This window comes from Cricetulus griseus, chromosome 2 (assembly GCF_003668045.3).
Source record: "Cricetulus griseus strain 17A/GY chromosome 2, alternate assembly CriGri-PICRH-1.0, whole genome shotgun sequence".
Classification (NCBI taxonomy): Eukaryota; Metazoa; Chordata; class Mammalia; order Rodentia; family Cricetidae; genus Cricetulus; species Cricetulus griseus.
In genome coordinates, this window is record NC_048595.1 from 36647010 (window position 1) to 36668120 (window position 21111).

Below are 21111 nucleotides of genomic sequence, written 5' to 3' on the forward strand. Positions count from 1 at the left end.
CACACACACACACACACACACACACACACTCCAGACTCCTTAATTCAGGGCTAGAAATCAAGTTTTTTTTAAAAAGACTTTATTTATTTACTTATTATGTATACAACATTTTGCTTCCATGTGTATCTGCACACCAGAAAAGGGCACCAGATCTCATAATGGATGGTTGTGAGCCACCATGTGGTTTCTGGGAATTGAACTCAGGACCTCTGGAAGAGCAGTTGGTGCTCTTAACCTCTGAGCCATCTCTTCAGCCCAGAAGTCAAGTTTTATTAGCTTTGGTTGGATGACATTGGTTCTGCATTTATGCCGGAAATAATGAATCACTATAGAGAAGGTGAATAAACACAAACATCTTTAATTATACTACCAAATGGCCAGAGATAGGTAGGGTCAGGACTTTGGAGTTGGTTGTTGCCTAGACCATGGCTTTGGCCACAGGATGACCTGCCTTTTACCCTAGAAGGGTAGCCAGATTGCAGCAGGAAGTAGATGGCAGGACATGGCAAATAGGTTATAAATTCTGTGTTATATAAACACAGGACCAATCTCAGTATACCCCAAAGACATTAAATTAATGGCACTGGGTAGAAGAGGAGTTCAGGAAAATGATACTGGGGATTAACTCAGCCAAAATCTACTCTAACCACTCGAAGCTTTCTAGGCTAGCCCTTTTCACTTCTGGGTGAACTTCATACGGTCCTTGGCAGGGGCTATGACTTCTTCATCAGCTTGGCACTTCCTTAGGTCCTTCCTCAAACACATCCTTTATCACATTTCCTGGTGGGCCATGCTGATACACAAATTCACTATAAAATGTTCAAGTCAGCAAATAGCTCATCATGTTTGCTACTTCTCTGACCTTCTACATTTTCACTGGGATGAAGTGAAACCTGGATATAAATTTTCACAAGTGGGATAGATCAATAGAGAAGAAACTTTGGAGTTCCTTTCATCACATTATCTCTTGCTTTTCCACCTATGGGTAGGTCTGCCTATGCTATCTCTCCACGGGAGGAGACTTGGTCTCCTCTGCCAGAAAGGACAAGAAATCCACGTTGACAACTCACCATTATATGAGTCAGGACCTATTGTTGGAGTTCCAAGTTCACCTGTGCCCTGGTTTTGCCCTGTCACCTCTGCACCATGCTTAGTCTTTGTTTTTCTATTCTTACTGAAAAATCTGACTTCCACAGATTGACCCTCCTTTACATCCTATCTCCTGATTTGGCTGACTGATGGGGAGTATCAGCAGGAGGTTGAAAAGTGGAAAAGGAGGGGTTGGGACACAGTTCCCCGTGCCAGTATTATATCTAACAAAGGCAGTTTCACCCGATTTGTGGGAACACCATTCTTGTTCCTTCATGCAAGAGTGTTGATGGGGTTCTTGTTGCTAATTTACGGATGCTATGCCAAATCTTCTCTGATGCTTTAAAATCCTATCTACCCTCCAGAAAGGACCCTTGCATTAATATTGATGGTAAATTCTGTGTTCTGTGGTTGCCCAGAATGATACAACTCTACATTAGAGGGAAAACAGCAGGCATTCCCTGTCAAGGCAGGTGCTTCAGCTAATACTGTCCTTCAACAGAAGCCTTGGCTGTGGCATTCAGAGCAGCCTCTGTCTTTCTGGGAAATTTGGCATTTCTCTACTCATCACTGGGTCTGAGCATCTCCATCTATTCAAGAGGGGTTTGATGATTTATCTTCATCATCTTGAAAGCATTTTCTATATTCCTGTCCAATTAGTACTACAGTTTTTAGAGGTAGTAGTTCATCCTCCTCTGATCCTTCTGGGGCTGTGATATAGTCCCTAAAGTCATCTCATAAAAAAGGGACTCAACATTACGAAACAGGCAAAAGTATGAGTCCCATCATGAATCCATATGAAGGGGACAATGGAAGCTGCCTAATGAGAAGGCACAGATGATCTTATCTGAGAAACAGACACGAGGAACAAGTACCTATGATCTTTTTGGATGCGTTAAGTGAGAGCGTGGATATGAAGTCTCTTAAACATACAAGATACTTGTACATAAAAAGGCAGTTGCAATGGCCACACCAAGAACTGCCCTCTGTTCTGTTCTCCAAGAAACAAAAGTGGGGTGCTCATGGTCTGGTCTCTGTTAAGCTGTGTTTTCGCAGAAGTCGGCCAGGCTCTCTCTGGTGCCTATGAACTTTGAGGCAGCTATCTCCACTCTATGGCTCTCAGCCCAGTTTGGGCTGCTGCTGGCTGTCGGGTGTGGCAAGGGGCTGGGAACTGGCAGGGTGCCTGTGTGTAGACTATAAGGCAAGCCACGGGAAGCTGGAGGTAGTTGGGAGCCCAGTCCCTGCAACTTTAGCCATGGTGCTCAGCCACCTCTCCCCGAACCTGTCCCGCCTGGGCCTGTGGGCATCTGTAGTGATCCTGATCGTAAGTGCCCTCAAGCTCTTCAGCCTGCTGTTGCGGAGGCAGAAGCTGGCCAGAGCTATGGACAGCTTCCCAGGCCCCCCCACCCACTGGCTCTTTGGTCACGCCCTTGAGGTATGTGGGGATCGGGATGTGGAATAATCAGGACTAAAACCCTGGAGGCTGGGAAGGGGGGCCATCATTGTGGGCAGGGGTGATGCCTAGAACCACGACTCCTAGTCAGCTTTCCCTCTCCTGTCTTTCAAGCTGGCTTCAGAAGCAACACAGCACTTCAGAGTTGGAGCTTAAGGAGGCCTGGATGCTTTCCCATTGTTCTGAGGCCCAAAGTGCAAGTCTGTGTGGAGCCTTGTTGATGAATCACACAGGGGAGAGACTAAATCCTCAAAATGCCACCCAACAACTAGGCAGTCATATTTCTTAAGTGTCCTGCTCTGTGCAGTGTAAAGATTTCCAAAACCAATGACGGAATTAAAGGCAGAGATGAGTGCTGCCTCCTGAGACCTCCCAGCATGTCTGAGAGGTTGGTACCTGCAGAGCCAGGAGGTGCCTTCTGTGTCTCCTTAGTGTGGTTGGGGAACTTTGGCATTTTCCCCGGGCTCAGATGCTGGTTGTTTCTCCTGTGAAAGTAGGGAGTTACCTCAGCACCAGTCTCAGGAACTCCTCCTGTCATGGGGATCCGGACCTCCTGGGGGTTTGGAATCAAGTGAGAGAAGCAGACCCCTGCCCCCAGCTGCTGGAGATCCTAATATGTCAGGTTGGAACTGGGAACCTGAGATGAAAAGTCTTCCCTAGTATTCTGAGCTGCAGGCAGGTTTGGGAGTCTAGGCATGGATGCCAGGGATAAAGTCTCAGAGAGGGGGCATAATTCTTTCTACTTCCTTACTCTTCCACCTGGGGAATTACCTCTTGTCTGGAGTTGACACTGGAAACGAACTCTAATCTTATTCTTGCCCCCTACAGATAACGTGTTGGGGATAGCCTATGAACTTCCCTGTACCACTGAGCACCCAGGATATATATATATATATATATATATATATATATATATATATTTAAAGATGGTTTGCGTGAGAGAAAACAGACACTAGAGCCTTCCCTGCTCCCAGGAGGGTGGAAGTGCCTCCTCAGGGGTCCACTTCTGCTCCATTCTTTCCATCTTAGCACCTTTCATCTTTCCTACTAGTCTGAGATTTCTGGTTGAATTTATTCCTGTGCCCTCAAGGTACAGCACAAAAGTTGACACAGACTAGGCATGGCTGAATGAATGAACATAAAAGGCTACACTGTAGGGAGAGGAGTCTGCAGAGGACAGAGTGGTGGGGAAGGGAGATGAGGGATCAGGACGACTTGGGAGGGTCTCTGCTAACTCTGGGAGGTTGAGGTCACACCCTGAAAGAGCATGAGAGACACTTGGGAAGGTTTTTGGCCCCTTTCCTCTGTGTCCCCCCCACACCCGACACTTTATGCTTACCTATCTTCTTCAGAGTTTGGGAGGAGCCGGGCAGTGGTGGCGCATGCCTTTAATCCCAGCACTTGGGAGGCAGAGGCAGGCGGATCTCTGTGAGTTCGAGACCAGCCTGGTCTACAAGAGCTAGTTCCAGGCAGCCTCCAAAGCCACAGAGAAACCCTGTCTCGAAAAACCAAAAAAAAAAAAAAAAAAAAAAAAACCCAAAAACAAAACAAAACAGAGTTTGGGAGGGCCCCCAATCAATGGACTTCCATAGCATACAGTCCTTACTCTCTCACAACTCCATGCCAGAGCTGGCTGCCCTCTTCTTCCCAGGTTCTCTGCCCCAACCTGGAAGTACACAGAGAACCTGGAACACAGCTTAGCTTCAGCTTCTTGATGCCAATAGCACTATCTGGAGGGCTTTGGCTTGACACCAGGAAGGGCATGCTAAGACGGGAGAGGTGGCTGGTCTTGAGCACTGTACAAGTTCCCTGGGGAACCATCACAGGCTCAGCACCATTGCATTCCTCCAGGACTTGGCACCTCTGCTGTGGGTTGGATTCATACCTAAACCTGAGACACGTGAAGGGCAGGGTGTGGATTTGTTTCCATAGTGTGAGCAAAGATGAGGAAGCTGAGATTCAAAGGGGACAAAGTGTTCACTTAAGGCCGTATTATATAATGGTTCATGATTCAAATCAAGGCTGGACCAGGGACCTCCTGTATTTTAATCCAGAACACAGTGAATCAAAAAAGCAAACAAAAATCTAGCCAAATAATCCAACAAACAAAAAAAGCCAAGCAACTGAAAAACGATTCTGAGTCAGTGAGGACAGGCATGGGAAGGAAAGGAAGGCACTAGGTGGGTGAAGGGCCTAGGATGGAGACGTTTCTACCAGGATTACTTTCTTCCTTCTTGGTTTCTAGTTTCAATCTGGAGGCATTTTTGTAAGCATCCTATATAGATCTCAGAATGTGTCCCTTTGAGGCTGGGTTTGTCCTTTTCCTGAGGAGCACAGGGAATGCTTTGTATATAATAGATTTTCCCTGTGGTCTAAAGTTTGAGGAGCTAGGGTTGTTGACATATCTAACCTGCGTGCAGTGGTGTGTGTGTGTGTGTGTGTGTGTGTGTGTGTGTGTGTGTATGTGCGAGTGTGTTATGTATGTTCACCTTGCGTGTGAAGATCAGAGGCTGATGTTGGATGTCTCCTATGGCTCTCCACCTAATTTATTTATTTTTTGAGATTTAAAAAACTTGCCTCAGTTTATTTTATGTATATGGGCATTTTGTCTGTATGTACATCTGTGTATCACATGTGAGTCTGGTGCTCACAGAAGCCAGAAGAGGGTGTTAGAATCCCTGGAACTGCAATTACAGACGGTTGTGAGCCACCATGTGGATACTGGGAACTAAAACCAGGTTGTCTGGAAGAACAGCCTGCATTATTCTTAACTGCTGAGTCATCTCTCCAGCCTCTTTGAAAAGATTTTTAAGAATTAAAATTACATAAGTGCATGCTTGTGTGCGTGCAAGCATGTCTCCCTCCCTCTCCCTCTCCCTCCCTCCCTCTCTCTCTCTCTCTCTCTCTCTCTCTCTCTCTCTCTCTGTGTGTGTGTGTGTGTGTGTGTGTGTGTGTGTGTGTGTGTGTGTGTAGTGTGGTAATGTGTATATTCGAGTACAGATGCTGACAGAGTCCAGAAAAGGGTGTCAAATTCCCAGGAGCTAGATTTATAGGGAGCTACGGGCAGTCCCACATGGGTTCCAAGAACAGAACTTGGGTCTTTTTTGAGAGACATATCTTCTGAGCCATATCTATAGGCCCTTCCATGTCATGTTTTGAGACAAGTTCTCTTATTAAACCTGGAGTTTTCCCTATTTTGGAAAGACTGGCAGGTCCTTGATCTTTTTATCTCACCCCAAGGTTACAGATGCTAGCCACAGTGTCTGGCTTTTAAGTAAGGGGCTAGGGTTTAAATTCAGGTCTTCAGGCATGGGAAGCAAGTGCTTCCCCTACCTAGCCCCCCAAACAGCTTAATATTGTCCTCAAGCAGTCTCCAAGAGAGCTGTGGCTACTGGTGAAGCAGGGAGCTTGCTCCTTGGACTCTGATCTTTGGGTCCATTAGCGAATGGCAGATTTGTTGACACAAAGGACAGCTGGAAAAGCTTAGTCATGATCCCTGGTCTGTTGTGTCACGTGAGACACTCTGTTGGCCTTTGAATGCACTGTTCCCATCTATGAAGAGGTCATGGTTCAACTAAGCTTCATTAATGCCCCTTTCTGATTCGACTCTTGGAGTCTAACTTACTCTTACTCTTGGAGAGCAAGATCTTCCTATTTTTCACTGCTGCAGGGGTCAGCACTGGTGCAAATAAATGGATGAGGCAGGTTGCTAGAGAGCTGGGTGCAGTGACTCATATCACATCCTGTTTTCCCCCTGCTTCCTTCCTTTGGGAGAAAACAAGCTGTCCTAGATCTGATAAGTGTCCTGGCTTAAGGCATCTGAGGATAAATCTGAAGCATCTATTGTGTAACTCAGAGAAATTTGCCAGCCGTCACATGACTCCTAGAAGCACAATGTTTCAGGGGTCATTTTGAAGGATTGAAGCTGCAAAAGTGGGGCCAGATGCTGTGAGCTGTCCTCACTATCACTGGACTCCTGGGGACTATCAGGGCGCATAGGAGAAGGCCGTCTCCAGGAAGGTCATGACAATCTGTGACTGAGGCCAAGGTCTTGTGTTTGTGATTGGGATGCTGCAGAAGGGCACAGGCATGGCTCCCTGGAGTTGGGAACTATAGAGAGCAGAGTGTAAGGAAACCCCATGTGGGGGAAATAATGCACTCAAGAACGATACAGACGACCACACAGATTAAGCCAATTAAGAGTATCAGAGTTCTTTAATTCTGACCAGTCACCACCAGTGGGCTAATGCCTCAGAGCCCTCTTGGTGCTGAAGCTCAGCATTTTTAAAGAAAAAACCCACAATGACATCAGTGCTAGATGAGGGTCAGAGTAACCTTGCAACATCTGTTTCAGCAGAACATAGTAGTCATTTAGACATAACATGACAGTTATTTTTGACTTAAACATTAATTATTTTGGTTAATGCATCTGGACCAAATCAAAGAAATCCTGAATGTTTTCCCAAAAAGGCATGGCTATTGGGATGGTAGAGGCTTGAAAATTATCTAAGTGGATACAAAATGGAGTCAGTACAAGATGTTGTTACCTTAGCCACGGCAAGGGCAGGCGGAAAAGAAGAGAGACACAGCAGAAAGAAGTCCAGGAATTTCCAGCTAGAAAGGAGGAGGGGCACCACAAATGTCCCTTTACCTATAGGTAAAGATGATCTTTATCACCTTTGCTCCCTGACATTGCACTCTTAAGGCAACCTTTTGGGTTGAATTCAGGATTCAGAAAGATAGCTCTATAGGGAGATTGCCCCAGAGATGGCAGATGGCTGGAGCCAGAACTGCAGACAAGGCATAGCCAGTGGTTGGAAATGAAAACAGGATAACCTGCAGGGTCTCTGAAGGGAGTGAATTGCATGTAACAAGCATTCCTGGACTTAGAACAGCAGCTCGGGGACTGGAGAGGGTATTAGAAGTGTTCAGGAGATGGGGTACGGGGGGAGGGATGGAGGTTCTAGGGTTGCCTGGGCAGCGTCTGCTGGCCACACTTGGTTCCTGAGTGGTCCTTGTCTTCTGCTCTTGTTTCAGATCCAGAAGTTAGGGAGCCTGGACACGGTGGTATCCTGGTCCCAACAGTTCCCCTATGCCCATCCTCTCTGGGTTGGACAATTTGTTGGTTACCTGAACATCTATGAGCCTGACTATGCCAAGGCTGTATACAGCCGTGGAGGTGAGTTTCCCTGGAGAGAGGGTGGGGTTTCCTGGGAATAATGGGCTCAGGGACCAAGTTGGCGAAGGTCAGGGCCTATATCTAAAGTCTGGGACGAGAACAACCAAGTCCCTACCTCATTTATTGCTATGCCTCATCTTGAAATATCCTGTTGCTCCTTGATTGACATCCATTTTTTCTGCAGACCCCAAGGCTCCAGATGTGTATGATTTCCTCCTCCAGTGGCTTGGTAAGCGAGCATCTATCTTCCTGTAACTTCCCTTCCCTCCCTTGTGCTAAGTGACAAGAATTTGCCCTGCCATACTCAGCTGGTTATCATTCCTGGGGACTTCCTGGAGTGCCTGTCCTAAGCTTAGCATCTCTGTGGGGAAGCAGGGGAGCCTGTTGCAGGAGTTAGACACTTTCCCTTGCTGGACATTCATTTTCCTTCCCTTCCAAGCAGAGGTAAGGCAATGTGTATTTGAAGAATAACTTTCTAAAGGAGGCAGCCCTAGAGTTGATCCTGTAGGATATTATTATGATGTGTTTTCCGGAAGAAGGGTCTGAGAAAAGGTGCAATAGTCGTAGGACCGAGGAGGCTGCAAGATGTCTGAATGGCTGAAAGGCAGACTTTGATTAGTAGATGAGGCTGGTCAGGGAAGATGGGCCATTGTTGGCTGTCAGTATGTGGACTGAAAGTGACAGTATATGACAGAAAGTGGAGGGAGCCACTGGGCCATATGCTTCTTTTAACTAATTAGTTGATTAATTAATTGATTTTGAGACAGGATCTCTCTATGTTGCCTTAGTTGGCCTAGAACTCTCTGTAGACAAGGCTGGCTTTGAACTCACAGAGATCTACCTGCCTCTGACTTCTGAATGAGTGCTGGGATTAGTGGTGTACACTACCAAACCAAGTCTTATTCTTATTTTTACCTTTATTTATCTCTATGTGTGTTTGTGTAGATGTATGCCACTTGTACACAGGTACCTATGTTGTATCTCCTAGAACTGGAATTGTATGTAATTGTGAGCTGTCATGTGTGTTCTGGGAACTGACCCCAGGTCTTCCATAAGAGCAGTAAGGGCTCTTGATTACTGACCCATCTCTCCAGCCTCCACTGAGTCTTCTTGATCCAAGGCCATATGTTACTTCAAAATTCATTTATTTATTTACCCTTGGAAGCTTCCTGGGAGTTAAAAAAGGGCTGGTTGGTAGGAAGGTAACTATTGACTTAGTTAAGATCTGCTGCCTTCTCCATGTTGGAAGGTCCTGACAAGTGGGGACCAGAGGTCTATACTGGTTCTTGTAGTGCCTCCCCACAGGGTATTCCAGGTTTGGGAGTGACAGAGGCTGTGATTGATCCCAGCTCTCATGGGTAGAGCAGGGATTGTGTAGACTCCACAGCCTCCATCTTGCTTTCCTTCTCAGGGAAAGGCTTACTGGTTCTCGATGGGCCCAAATGGTTCCAGCACCGAAAGCTGCTCACGCCTGGCTTCCATTATGATGTGCTGAAGCCCTATGTGGCCATATTTGCTGAATCCACACATATCATGCTGGTAAGTACCCTCCCTGTGGCAGGCTCCTGGAATTGTGGGCTGCTGGACCAGCTTTCTGGACCTATCCCCATTTGCCTTGGGTGAAGGCAAGTGGTTCTCTCCTGTGGAGAGGGTCCCTGAAGCTCTGTCCTCATTATGCCTGCAACAATGTGCCAAAGGTTTTTAAAGTATATCCTCATGATTCTCTGTATTTCCTTTCTGTCTATTGTTATGCCCCCTTCATCTCTAATTTTGTTAATTTGGATATTTTCTCTCTGCCTTTAGTTAATTTGGATAAGGCAGCAGTTTTCAAACTTTGGGGGTTGAACAACATGTTAATGGGGGTCACATATCAGATATCCTGCATATCAGATATTTACATTATGATTCATAATAGTAGCAAAATTATAGTTATGAGGTAGCAATGAAATAATGTCATGGTTGTGGATCACTAAACCATAAGGAACTGTATTAAAGGGTCACAGTGTTAGGAAGTTTGAGAACCACTGGGATAAGAATTTTTCAAACAATCAACCCTTTGCTTCATTGATTGCTTGTATTTTTTGTTTGTTTTTGTTTTATTCATTTCAGTCCCGAGTTTGATTATTTCTTGCCTTCTATACTTTTGGGTGTGATTTCTTCATTTTGCCCCAGAGCTTTTCATGTGTGCTGTTAAGTTTTTAGTATGGAATCTCTCCAGTTTTTTTTTTATGTAAGCATTTAGTGCTATGAACTTGCCTCTTATAACTGCCTTCATTGCATCCTGTTAAGTTCTGGTACGTTCTTTCTTAATCTCTGTCTTGACACATTTTTCATTCAGTAATGTGTTGTTCAGTTTCTATGAGTTTGTAAGTTTTCTGTTGTTGATATTCAGCTTTAGTCTGTGGTGGTCAGATAGGATGCTGGGTGTTATTTCTTTTTTTTTTTTTTGTATTTGTTGAGACTTGCTTTGTGTCTGGGTATGGGTTATTTTAGAGAATGTTCTATGAGGTGCTGAGAAGAAGGTCTATTATTTTGTGTTTGGGTGAAATGTTCTGTAATTATCTGTTAGGTCCATTTGGTTTATAACTACAGTTAGCTCCAGCATTTCTCTGTTTTGTTTTTGTCTGGATGACCTGTCTGTTGGTGAGAATGGGGTATTGAAGCCTCCTACTATCAGTGTGTGAGGTCCAATATGTGATTTAAGCTGTATTAGTGTTTCTTTTACAAATGTGAGTGCCCTTATATTTGGTACATATATGCTAAGAATTGAAAGGTCCTGTTAGTATATTTTTTCCTCTGATGGGTATAGAATGTCCTTCCCTATCTCTTCTGATTAGTTTTTTTGAAGTCTATTTGTCAGATATTCAAATGGATACACCAGTTTGCTCATTAGGTCCATTTGCTTGGGATATCTTTTTCCAACTCCTTACTCTCAGGTAATGTCTATCCTTGATGTTGAGGTGTATTTCTTGTATGGAGCAGAAGGGCCCTGATTTTGCATCCATTTGGCTAGTGTGCGTCTTTTTTATTTTTATTTTTTATTTATTTTTTTTAGTGTGTCTTTTTGTTTGGGAATTGAGAACATGGATGTTGGGCAATATTAATGAGCAGTGTTTGTTGATTCCTGTTATTTTGTTGTGAGGTGTGTGTGTGTGTGTTCTCTCTCTTTAGATTTGATGACCTGGGATTATTTACTCCTTGTGTTTTTCCAAGTATGATAAGCCTCTTTATGTTGAAATTTTCCTTGTATACCTTCTGTGGGGCTAGATTTGTAAATAGACATTGCTGAAATTTGGTTTATCAGGCAATGTCTTGTTTTTCTATCTAGTGTGATTGAAAGTTTTGCTGGGTATAGTATTCAGAGGCAATATCTATTGTCTTTTAGAATTCATAAAGCATCTATCCAGGCTGTTCTGTCTTTTAGAGTCTTCACTGAGAAGTCAGGTGTAATTTTCATAGGTATACCTTTATATATTACTTGGCCTTTCCCACTTGCAGCTTCTAGTATTCTTTCTTTTGTATGTTTAGTGTTTTGATTATTATGTTCTGAGGGAAATTTCATTTCTGGTCCAATCTATTTGTTGTTCTGTAAGCTTCTTGTATTTTCATAGGCATCTCCTTAGGGAAAATTTCTTCTATGATTTTGTTGAGAATGTTTTCTGTGCCCTTTGAGTTGGAATTCTTTTCTCCTCCTCCTCCTCCTCCTCCTCCTCCTCCTCCTCCTCCTCCTCCTCCTTCCTCCTCCTCCTCCTCCTCCTCCTCCTCCTCCTCCTCTTCTTCTTCTTCTTCTTCTTCTTCTTCTTCTTCTTCTTCTTCTTCTTCTTCTTCTTTTTCTTTGAGACAGGGTTTCTCTGTGTAGCTTTGGAGCCTATCCTGGCACTGGAATAGCTCTGTAGACCAGGCTATTCCTATTATTCTTAAGTTTAGTCTTTTCATAGTGTCCAGATTTCCTGGATGTTTTGTGCTAGGAGTTTTTTAGACCTTATATTTTATTTGTCTGAGGTATTTATTTCTTCTATCTTGTTTCAAATGGCTGAGATTCTCTCTTCTATCTCTTGTATTCTGTTGGTAAGTCTTGCCTCTGAGGTTCCTATTGGAATTCATAAAATTTTCATTTCCAGATTTCCCATAGTTTGGGTTTTTCTTTATTTATTATATTTCCACTTTCAGGTCTTGAATGGTTTTGTTCATTTTTTCCACTGTTTATGCTTTCATAGATTTCTTTAAGTGATTTATTAATTTCCTCTTTAATGACCTCTATCATATTAAAAAATGCTATTTTATGGTATTTATTTTGTGCTTCAGCTATGTTGAGGGCCTGTGATATGATAGGGTTGCTGGGCTCTAGTGGAGGCATATTGTTGTGGATGTTATTGATTGTGTTTTCACTCTGGCTTTTAGACATCTGGGTTTGGGAAGATTATAATTCTAAGTGCTGATATCTGGTCTTGTCTTTGTTGGGTGGGTGTTTTGTTCCTTGGTTTTTGTTGCCCTCTCTGGTTCTTAAAAAGGTGTGGTGGCTGTGTGTTGCCTGGTAGGGAATTCCTCTCAGATCCTAATATGTGTGGACATGGATAAAATGTGTTTCTAGGTATTGGGAGCTAAGGAATGGAGAAGGCCTGGCAGGAGTGAGGGGTCCATAGGAGGGAGGAAATCAGGGTGTTCCACCAGGATGTGCTTTAGTCCCCTGGGAATGTGGCCAAGAGTGAGGAGAGGTACCAACAGGGAGTCTGCTACAAATCTGGGGATGAGACTTGTGTATTGGATTTGGAGGAGAGGTGTGAGAGTGAAGACCTGAAGCTCACGTTCCTTCTTTGAACAACATACTTGTCTGGCAGATTTGGTGGGCAGGTTCCCAGGGAGTGCCTGCTGGAGCTGGGGACTAGAGTAAAGCCATGAGTTGGGTGAAAGAAGTTTGGAAGAGATTTGTGTGATCCACTGGAGAATGCTGGGGGAATAGGGGAGGCCACAGCAGATTGGGGGGTAGATTTAGAAAGGAGTAGGGGAAAGTGAAGATCTGTAGTTAGCCTAATTGCTTCCCTGGCCAGGAAGCCCAGCTCTTTCACATATTACTCTCTCTCTCTCTCTCTCTGGATTCCAGGACAAGTGGGAGAAAAAGGCTAGTGAAAATAAGAGCTTTGACATCTTCTGTGACGTAGGCCACATGGCGCTGGACACCCTCATGAAGTGCACCTTTGGCAAAGGAGACAGTGGCCTAGGCCACAGGTCAGTGACACCTCTACCCAAAGCTCTCAGATAAGGAAGCTGGATGGGTGCCTGGTCTCTGGTTGGAGAAGTCCTGCCTTGATTTGTGCAAGCCCTACTTGTGCTGGAAGATACATTACGTGTTAGTGAGGAGGCTTAAGGAGGCAAGAAGAGGAACAGGAAGTATTTTGGATGGGATTTTTAAAAGAAAGCCTCTCACCTCCCTCCACCCTCTTCTGTACAGAGACAACAGCTACTACCGGGCAGTCAGTGAGCTCACATTGCTGACACAGCAGCGCATCGAATCCTTCCAGTACCATAATGACTTCATTTACTGGTGCACTCCACATGGCCGCCGCTTCCTTCGGGCCTGCCAGACAGCTCATGACCATACAGGTGGGCCTTTCCTTCAAAGCCCCTCTCCCACGTTACCTCATGCCAACTAGGAAACTTTGGTTTTTTCTCCGGGATCTTTTGCACCCTTCCTGATACAGGGCCAAATTAGGTAGTGACACCTACATTCTTGGTCCAGATCAGGTCATCAGGCAGCGGAAGGCAGCCCTGCAGGATGAGAAGGAGCAGAAAAAGATCCAGCAGCGGAGGCACCTGGACTTCCTGGACATTCTCCTGGGTGCTCGGGTGAGTGCACGCAGCCCACCCTACCTGAAAGCTGGTCTTAGGAAGGTCTTTAGACTCTCCTAAGGCAGGCTCCTTGCTCAGCAAATATAATCTACTGCCCCTGAATTTTGCCCATGGCACAAATCAACAAAGGTAAAAATACACAGCATGTGTGTGGTTGGGCTGTGACATTAGGGAGCTGGCAGCCTGGGTCACATGGTAGCAGCTTGAAGACATTTCTAGGCTTCCAAGATCCCTAAAAATCTTGGCAGTGCAGAACCTTGTTACGATAAATCTTTCCGCCAAAAGCTGCCTGAGCCCCACCGCCACGTGTGAGCTTTAGGCCAGCTGCCCACGCGAGTTAGGTCCAAATGAATACATAGAAACTTTTATTAGGTTCAAAGCTGCTTGGCCAATGACTAGGATTCTCATCTGTTAGCTCAGTCTTAACTATCATAAATCTATATATTTTATAAGACTTATCTTACCAGATGCCTTATTGGCATCCCTCCTTGCCGGAGCTTACATCCTGCCGCCGGAGGAGGCGAACAGGAAAAGGGACCCTTCCTGTTTCTCCTTCGCTTAAATATGAGTCTCCTTGCTATGTCACTTCCTGCCTGGATCATCACTTCTTTACTACATTTCCCAGAATCCTCTTTGACTCCTAGTCCCGTCTAACTTGCTGTCTCATTGGCCAAACAGCATTTCATTTAACAATCAATAAGATAAACATAGACATTCCCCATCAGAACCTTAGAGTTTAGATTTCATTTTCTTCCATTCCTTTACCTCTGTCCCCCTCTGTCCCTCCTTTCTTTCCCCTTCTCCTCCCCTTCCTTCCAGTATTCCACAAAACTCAGTGCTTATCCTGAATCAATTCCTGTCTTACGATGCAGAGATAAGAAAGATCTGGCATGGCCAGACATTTGCATATAATATAGTGGTCGGGTTGAGGGAGAGAGTAGGTGGATGGTGATAAAGATGTTTTTCCTTGCCAGCTAGAAGTGGTGTTATTATTGGTGCTGAGTAAAGTTACAAGTTATGTGTCCAGAGGGCTCAGGGAGGGTCTCATGAATGGGAAGCATATAGGCTGGGATTGGAAAGAACAGAGGAATTTGGAGGAAGACTCCAAGTTTACCAATAAGCATTTGTATGTTTCCTCAGATCTGCATCTGACAGCTGCTCTTGGGCATTCTTCTTAGCCTTAGCTGAAAGATATTTAGCTGTCCCACTGTGCCTTCTCTCAGGATGAAAGTGGGATCAAGCTGTCGGATGCAGACCTCAGGGCTGAAGTGGATACATTCATGTTTGAAGGCCACGACACCACCACTAGTGGTATCTCTTGGTTTCTCTACTGCATGGCCCTTTATCCTGAGCACCAGCAGCGATGTAGGGAGGAGGTCCGTGAGATCCTAGGAGACCAGGACTCCTTCCAGTGGTGAGTGAAGCTGAGAGTGAGCTCGGCCCCTCTTGCTCAGCCCAGGGAGGGGTTGTGACTATCCTGCCAGTGCCTGCCAAGGACAACCCACACCTGTTCTGGAAATGAGGTGAAGTTGGCAACAGTTTTTCCCTTTCTTTCTTGGGGGGTTAACTATAGATGTACTCCTTCCACTAGTCTCCCCAAATGGAGGCTTTTCAGTGTCACATAAAGTGGTCAACAGAGGCTGAATTTCCTAACAACAGAACATGAATCCCTACTGGGCTTCTGGGTAGAGTAGAGAGGGCTGAGAAAGAGGGGGACGTGGGAGATGACAGTGAGAGGACAACTTGGAAAAAGCCAGTCCCTTGACACTGGCCACCTGCCTTTGGATGGCAGCACATAGGTCCTAGACTCTATATCTCTCATCATGGTGAAGGAGATAGATCCTAAATGCCAATACTTAAAAACTTCTGTGTGTCCTTCCTTGTTCCTCAGCTCAAGTCTGAAGTCCTGAATGTGACATCACCTGAACCAACTTCTGTTTCAGAGTGGTCTCTTAGAGTCCCACCCAGGTCTTTTCTGTAGCTTCCTCCTCTTAGGCCTTTGTAGCCTGACAGTCACCTCATCCCACTGAGTTCCTGATCTGCCTTAACCATAGGCAGGTCACACAGAAGGGGTAGAGGAAACAGCCTATCATGTCTGGAGTCCTATTCTCCCGAGATGGACTGATTTATAATTCCAGTGCCAGAGATTTGAAGGACGGAGTCTCCATAACTAATGTTTACTTGCTGGATGTTGGTCCAGCCATGTGCATGGTGCTATCTGGAGTGCATTGCAAGTGTGAAGAGCAGAGGGGACAATTTGCTGCTCTTGGGGAGTTTTCAGAAAGTCAGACTCACTTGATTGAAATTCAGAGAAGGGTATAGGATGGAGTAACACCAAGTGGCAAGGATGTTGAGGGTAGAGGGCTGAGGAAGGGAGGGGTTTGAATTGACTTTATAAAGAAGATGAAGGGAGCTGTTCTGTCTAGCTAGATAATCATGTTCATAGTCTGAGGCAAGAAATGAAATACTTATTTTATTTTCACCTAACTTTATCCAGAATTTGAAGCAACTCAGAGGATACTTACTTAATAAAACAGTACAAGAAATGAAAAGTCAGGATTAGAGGGAGAGTGACTTGGAGTTTATGACTCATAAGAAGGTATTATATAGCTCTGATGATTGACCCTCACATTGGGCCCAAGCTTCGTGGTGTCCAAAGGGGGTATTTATGTGAGTTTCTCATTATTCATCCATGGACACTGGTTGGTTATTCAACAAACAAGCATCAGGCCACCTTTTCCATTCCAGGCATACAAGGGAAAGCAAGCAGAAACTAAAGAAATGTCCCTTGTGGGACTTTGGTAAGGCCCCAAATGATACAAAAGTGGCCTTGTATTTGAGGGTTGGGTGTACATATATCCTGGATCCTGTGCCTTCTCCCAGATTTGCTAGGTTTGTATGGCCACTCAGTGTTATATTATGCTTAGGCACTTGAAATCCTCTTGACTCCTCTGTTGGAAGTGTGGTATGACAGAAGGTAAAATGTATCATGGTGGAGTTGAGAATGGGGCCCTGAGATCCTACTGTTCCCAGTTCCCACGTGTCCCATGTTGCTGGCAGGGACGATCTGGCCAAGATGACCTACCTGACTATGTGTATGAAGGAGTGCTTCCGCCTCTACCCACCTGTGCCCCAAGTGTTCCGCCAGCTCAACAAGCCAGTCACCTTTGTGGATGGCCGCTCGCTACCTGCAGGTATGTTTGGGGAAACACTGAGGGTGGAATGAAAGTCCTTTCGATGCTCTCTGATATTGCCTGTGCCACCGCACAATCTTTACATCAGGTGGAGAGAGTTCAGGATTTGTGTTCTGAGCCCAGGGCCCAAGCACGAGCCTCACAGAGTAAACTTGTCTCTGCCTGAAACATCTACTTCCTCTTCTGTGAAATATGGCTGAGGTATAAATGTAAATATGAGTGTAGAAAGTTCATTTCTCCCCTAGGTTTCAAGGTGATTATGTGGATTCTTCGTTCTGTGGATTGAAGTAGCAAGGATTATTATTATTTGTCTCCAAAAGGAGTCCAACATGAGTTATTCCTTTGAGGCAGTGATTGTGAAAGCTGGGTTGTCTTTTTGACCATTAACGCAGTAGGATCCAGGCATGGCTAATCACTGGGTACAGTTGGTGCATTGTTCTCGGGAGAGGGCTTCTTATAATTTGAAAATTTTCTCTTGTTCCTCTGTTTAAAACTATATCAAATTATTCTACTCTGGTGCTACTTAACAAGCCGATTATAATGATATGCATAAAACAAAACAAACATGAAAATAGAGGGGAGGAAAGAATTTATTTTTCATAGTTGTCAGAATTAAAAAGAGACGAAGACCTTCAGGTTTTCATACACACCTTATCTGATTGCACTCTGGACAACTCTGGGAGATGATTTAATAGAAAATGATGCAATGCAAGTCCAACATGTCCAACTCTGTGTTGTGGCTTCATAAAATGTTCAGACCTGAGTAGGACATGTAGTAAGCATCGAATAAAGGCTATCTCTTATTATTAATAGCATAATAACTTCTTGATGTTAGTTAACTGAAGGTCAAAAGGCTATAATAAATAGCTCCAGCCTATCCCACTTTGTGGTTGGGTGGGTTCAACGTTCTTTGTTTTCATTCCACAGATGTCTTGATTAGGTATGAATCTTAGCACCTGGCTACTGGAGCTATTGATTATGACAATTAAACTACTTTGACTAAGAGTTCAGTGTCACTGTCAGTGCACAGGCAGAGGCTAGTGTCCCATGTAGGGGGACAGTAGAGGATTCAGGCCTAATGTGGAGGTGGGCCTGGCGTCCTCAGGACACCTGGTCATCAGGCCTTCTTTCTGCTTACAGGAAGCCTGATCTCTATGCACATCTACGCCCTCCACAGGAACAGTGCTGTGTGGCCTGACCCAGAGGTACTGCATCTCTGGGTGTGGAGGGCAGACAGGGTGTGGGCTGTGGTGTTACCTCTGCCAGGGTTTGGTGAGTATTTAAGAAAGCCCTTTCTCTTAGGTCTTTGACCCATTGCGCTTTTCTCCTGAGAATGTGACAGGACGCCACCCGTTTGCCTTCATGCCGTTCTCTGCGGGGCCCAGGTAGGGAGAAGGACAACATTCTCAGGTCCTCAATGAAGGCCATCACTGGGGAGGCATCATGACGGAGTACTCTGTGACAGTGGGGGTCTTTTGCAATTTTTTTCTATTCCTGGGAAATGGGTGGGGTAGGTGTTCCCTTCTGTGAGAGACAGCAAGTCAGAACTTGCAGTGGTGTAATACCCAGGAGGGCCCTTTACCATGCTCCCAAGTTTTGTCTTTGAAGCTAAGATCAACAAATCAATCATTCCTTATGCATCCATAAAAAGGGTTGTTTTTTTTTTTTTGTGGGCCTATAAAATCACTGGGTAGCCAACGGCTTGATGCCTCTTTGTACTGCTTGCTGCAGGAACTGCATTGGGCAGCAGTTTGCCATGAACGAGATGAAGGTGGTCACAGCCCTTTGTTTGCTGCGCTTTGAATTCTCCCTGGATCCCTCAAAGATGCCCATCAAGATTCCCCAGCTGGTCCTGCGCTCCAAAAATGGCATCCACCTCTACCTGAAGTCATTGGGCTCTAGGAAATAGGTCTTCAGTGATCATGGCTTAGACAGCACAGGCTGTGGCTTTTCCTGGGACTTTGCCCTCCTAGATTGAATGTGGAGTTGTCATGGGTCATTGCTTTGGGGGGCTTATAAATGTGAAAGCATTGGCACTGACAGTGTCATGGAAGACAGTCCCTTGTGAACACATGTGTTTAATGACTCAATATCTGGACTCTGAGCTCATTCCTCCACTCCACAAACATTAGTTGAACATCTGGCTGTGTTGAGAAAAATCATTTATTTCTCATAGCTGTATATCTTCTGAAACTAACAAATGAAAACCAGAACTCTACATTTCAGCCCTTGAAAAACATCATTGAAGACAATGAAAATGTTGCCTTGAGATTTGTGAAGGAGGGATGGCTTGAGTGGCCCTTCATTGATGTGCATTTCTTTCACTGTCTTTGTGTGTATCTGGAATATAATGGACATAAAGAAAACTTGTTTAAACTAAACCTGTAAAAAATAAAGAATAATTCTTAAAGTAAACTCCCACCACTAAAGTAAAAGAATATGAAAGGTATCTTTTCTGAAGTTATTTCTCTCTTGGGACATGTCTCTGTGGCACTCTTGTCATTCTTGACAGTGATGTCTCATAGTCATACAGTGCTCTGGGCATTCACAGTATTTCTAGGGAAGGTAGTGCAGTAGAATTAAAGGCAGACTTCCTGGGAGAAAGGAAACTCTTTTTCATAAGGCATGGATGCTCAAAGAAGGACTTTTGGGGTGGAGTTCAGGGTGGAGCCCACAAGATGACTTAGAAGTATTTCCCTGGTAGTCCATGCAACAGCTGTTTCATGGCTATGGGTACCTATTTCTCTAGGGCTCAAGGTCTAAAGTCACTAGGAATTGCAAATCCAGGAAAACCCCATAGGGAAGGAAGGGCACTAGAAACTATGAGCAGAGGCAGGAGTTAGGAATTTTATCTCTGGGACTTAGTGAAGTCTCTAGAGCAGCAGACTCCAGGGTAGAGGGGTGGGGTGTTGAAAGACACTTCACATTGGTCACCTAAGATCATCAAAAAAAAACCACAGGTGTTTGTATTATGATTCATAACAGTAGCAAAATTACAGATATGAAGTAGCAATGAAAATACTTTTCTGGTTGGGGTCACCACAACATAAGGAACTGTATTAAAGGGTCCCAGCATAAAGAATGTTGAGAACAACTGCTCTATGATATCCTGGGTTATGTGGCATATACTTTTTTTTTTAACCACAGATTATTTCCTACTTGGAAGAAGGATACATCTTGGTGTATCTACCCCAGGATACTTGCTAACTCCTAGAAAGCAAGTTAAGACCCACATCTCCTTGTAAACTTGAAGTTGGGATACAAAGCTCTGGGTGGCACCAGAATCTAAAGTATATCATTCTAGATCTTTGGAACCTTGGCCATTGTGAGGTATGGACAGCATGGAGACAGACCTCTGACAGAAGGAAACTGTGACTGCATTTTAATATAAAGGAAGGATACCGAGAGACACTAATGTAGGAGGAACTTAAGCGGAGGCTTCCTGACTCTGATGTCTTTTGTTCAAAACTCCATCATTAATATGAGTTCTTCTTGAGTATATGTATCAGTAGGAATAAAGCCAAGAAGTCTGAATCTGATGTTTGTGTGTGATCTCCTGAACACTAGAGTATTTGTTTATGTACATGTGTGTATTGTGACCTCCTGGGTGAGGGAGAGTGGATACTGGAAGTGGTAGCCTTCACAGATGACCTCTGCTTCATCTTTAGGGCATTTCACACACCCAAAGGCTCCATTGATCTTGGGCATGCACATGTATATGTGTGAATGGAAGGTGCTGTGGGCATGTATAAAGTGGTTGCATGGGCATCACTTTGTGTGCATCACAGAGGGGAATGCACATGACAGTGAACCGAGCCATTCTTGCTCATTGCTTCCAGGCTGTAGAATCACTTTCTGGTTACACATTTCATCCCCTTTGGAATCCTGTGTTTAGAGTACTTGTCCTTGGCTGGGAACCCAGAGTTCTGTGCTCTCACTTTCCTGTGTACCTCAACATGGCCATCAAGAGACTTTCTGTATTGCTTGAACATTTTGTGCTTGAGGGCTTGGGCTCTCCCCTTGATCAGGCACCAAGTGTGTCCAGTCTGTCCTCTCTTGCCCTTCCTCAGAACTGGCCTGCAGTAACCCAACAAACTGGTAGGTTAGGAGACTAGGAAGTAGGTCCTGGTTGCAGACAGTGGCTTCAAGAGAAGCCTGTTCGAGGAAGCAGACATGGCATTACCAGGGAAGTCTGTCCATGGGCACCATGGATCCTGGCCAAGGAGCAGTTTGAAGCAATGTAGGAACATGACAAACACAGTGTGCAACACTTGCAATTTTATTGTTGAGATCAGGGAAGATGGAGAAACTTGTGTGAACGACAGTCATATGGAGACTGTGCAGGAGAG

The 21111-nt window shown here is 44.8% G+C and overlaps 1 protein-coding gene across 2 annotated transcripts in view; it reads left to right on the plus strand.

The window, feature by feature from the left end:
- LOC100769255 (cytochrome P450 4B1) overlaps positions 1–19211 on the plus strand; it is a 68233-nt gene extending 49022 nt beyond the window's left edge. The window contains exons 1-12 of one of the 2 annotated variants that reach the window (XM_027402505.2): positions 2296–2524; positions 7580–7721; positions 7906–7950; positions 9133–9260; positions 12823–12947; positions 13171–13322; positions 13459–13565; positions 14792–14982; positions 16629–16762; positions 17903–17967; positions 18065–18147; positions 18494–19211. In XM_027402505.2, the coding sequence (XP_027258306.1) occupies positions 2345–2524; positions 7580–7721; positions 7906–7950; positions 9133–9260; positions 12823–12947; positions 13171–13322; positions 13459–13565; positions 14792–14982; positions 16629–16762; positions 17903–17967; positions 18065–18147; positions 18494–18671 (1530 nt within the window). In that variant the 5' untranslated portion in view covers positions 2296–2344 and the 3' untranslated portion in view covers positions 18672–19211. Of the gene's footprint in view, positions 1–2295; positions 2525–7579; positions 7722–7905; positions 7951–9132; positions 9261–12822; positions 12948–13170; positions 13323–13458; positions 13566–14791; positions 14983–16628; positions 16763–17902; positions 17968–18064; positions 18148–18493 lie in introns of those variants that run through there. The other variant, XM_035439704.1, reaches the window with a different exon arrangement.
- The last annotated feature ends 1900 nt before the right edge of the window (positions 19212–21111 follow it).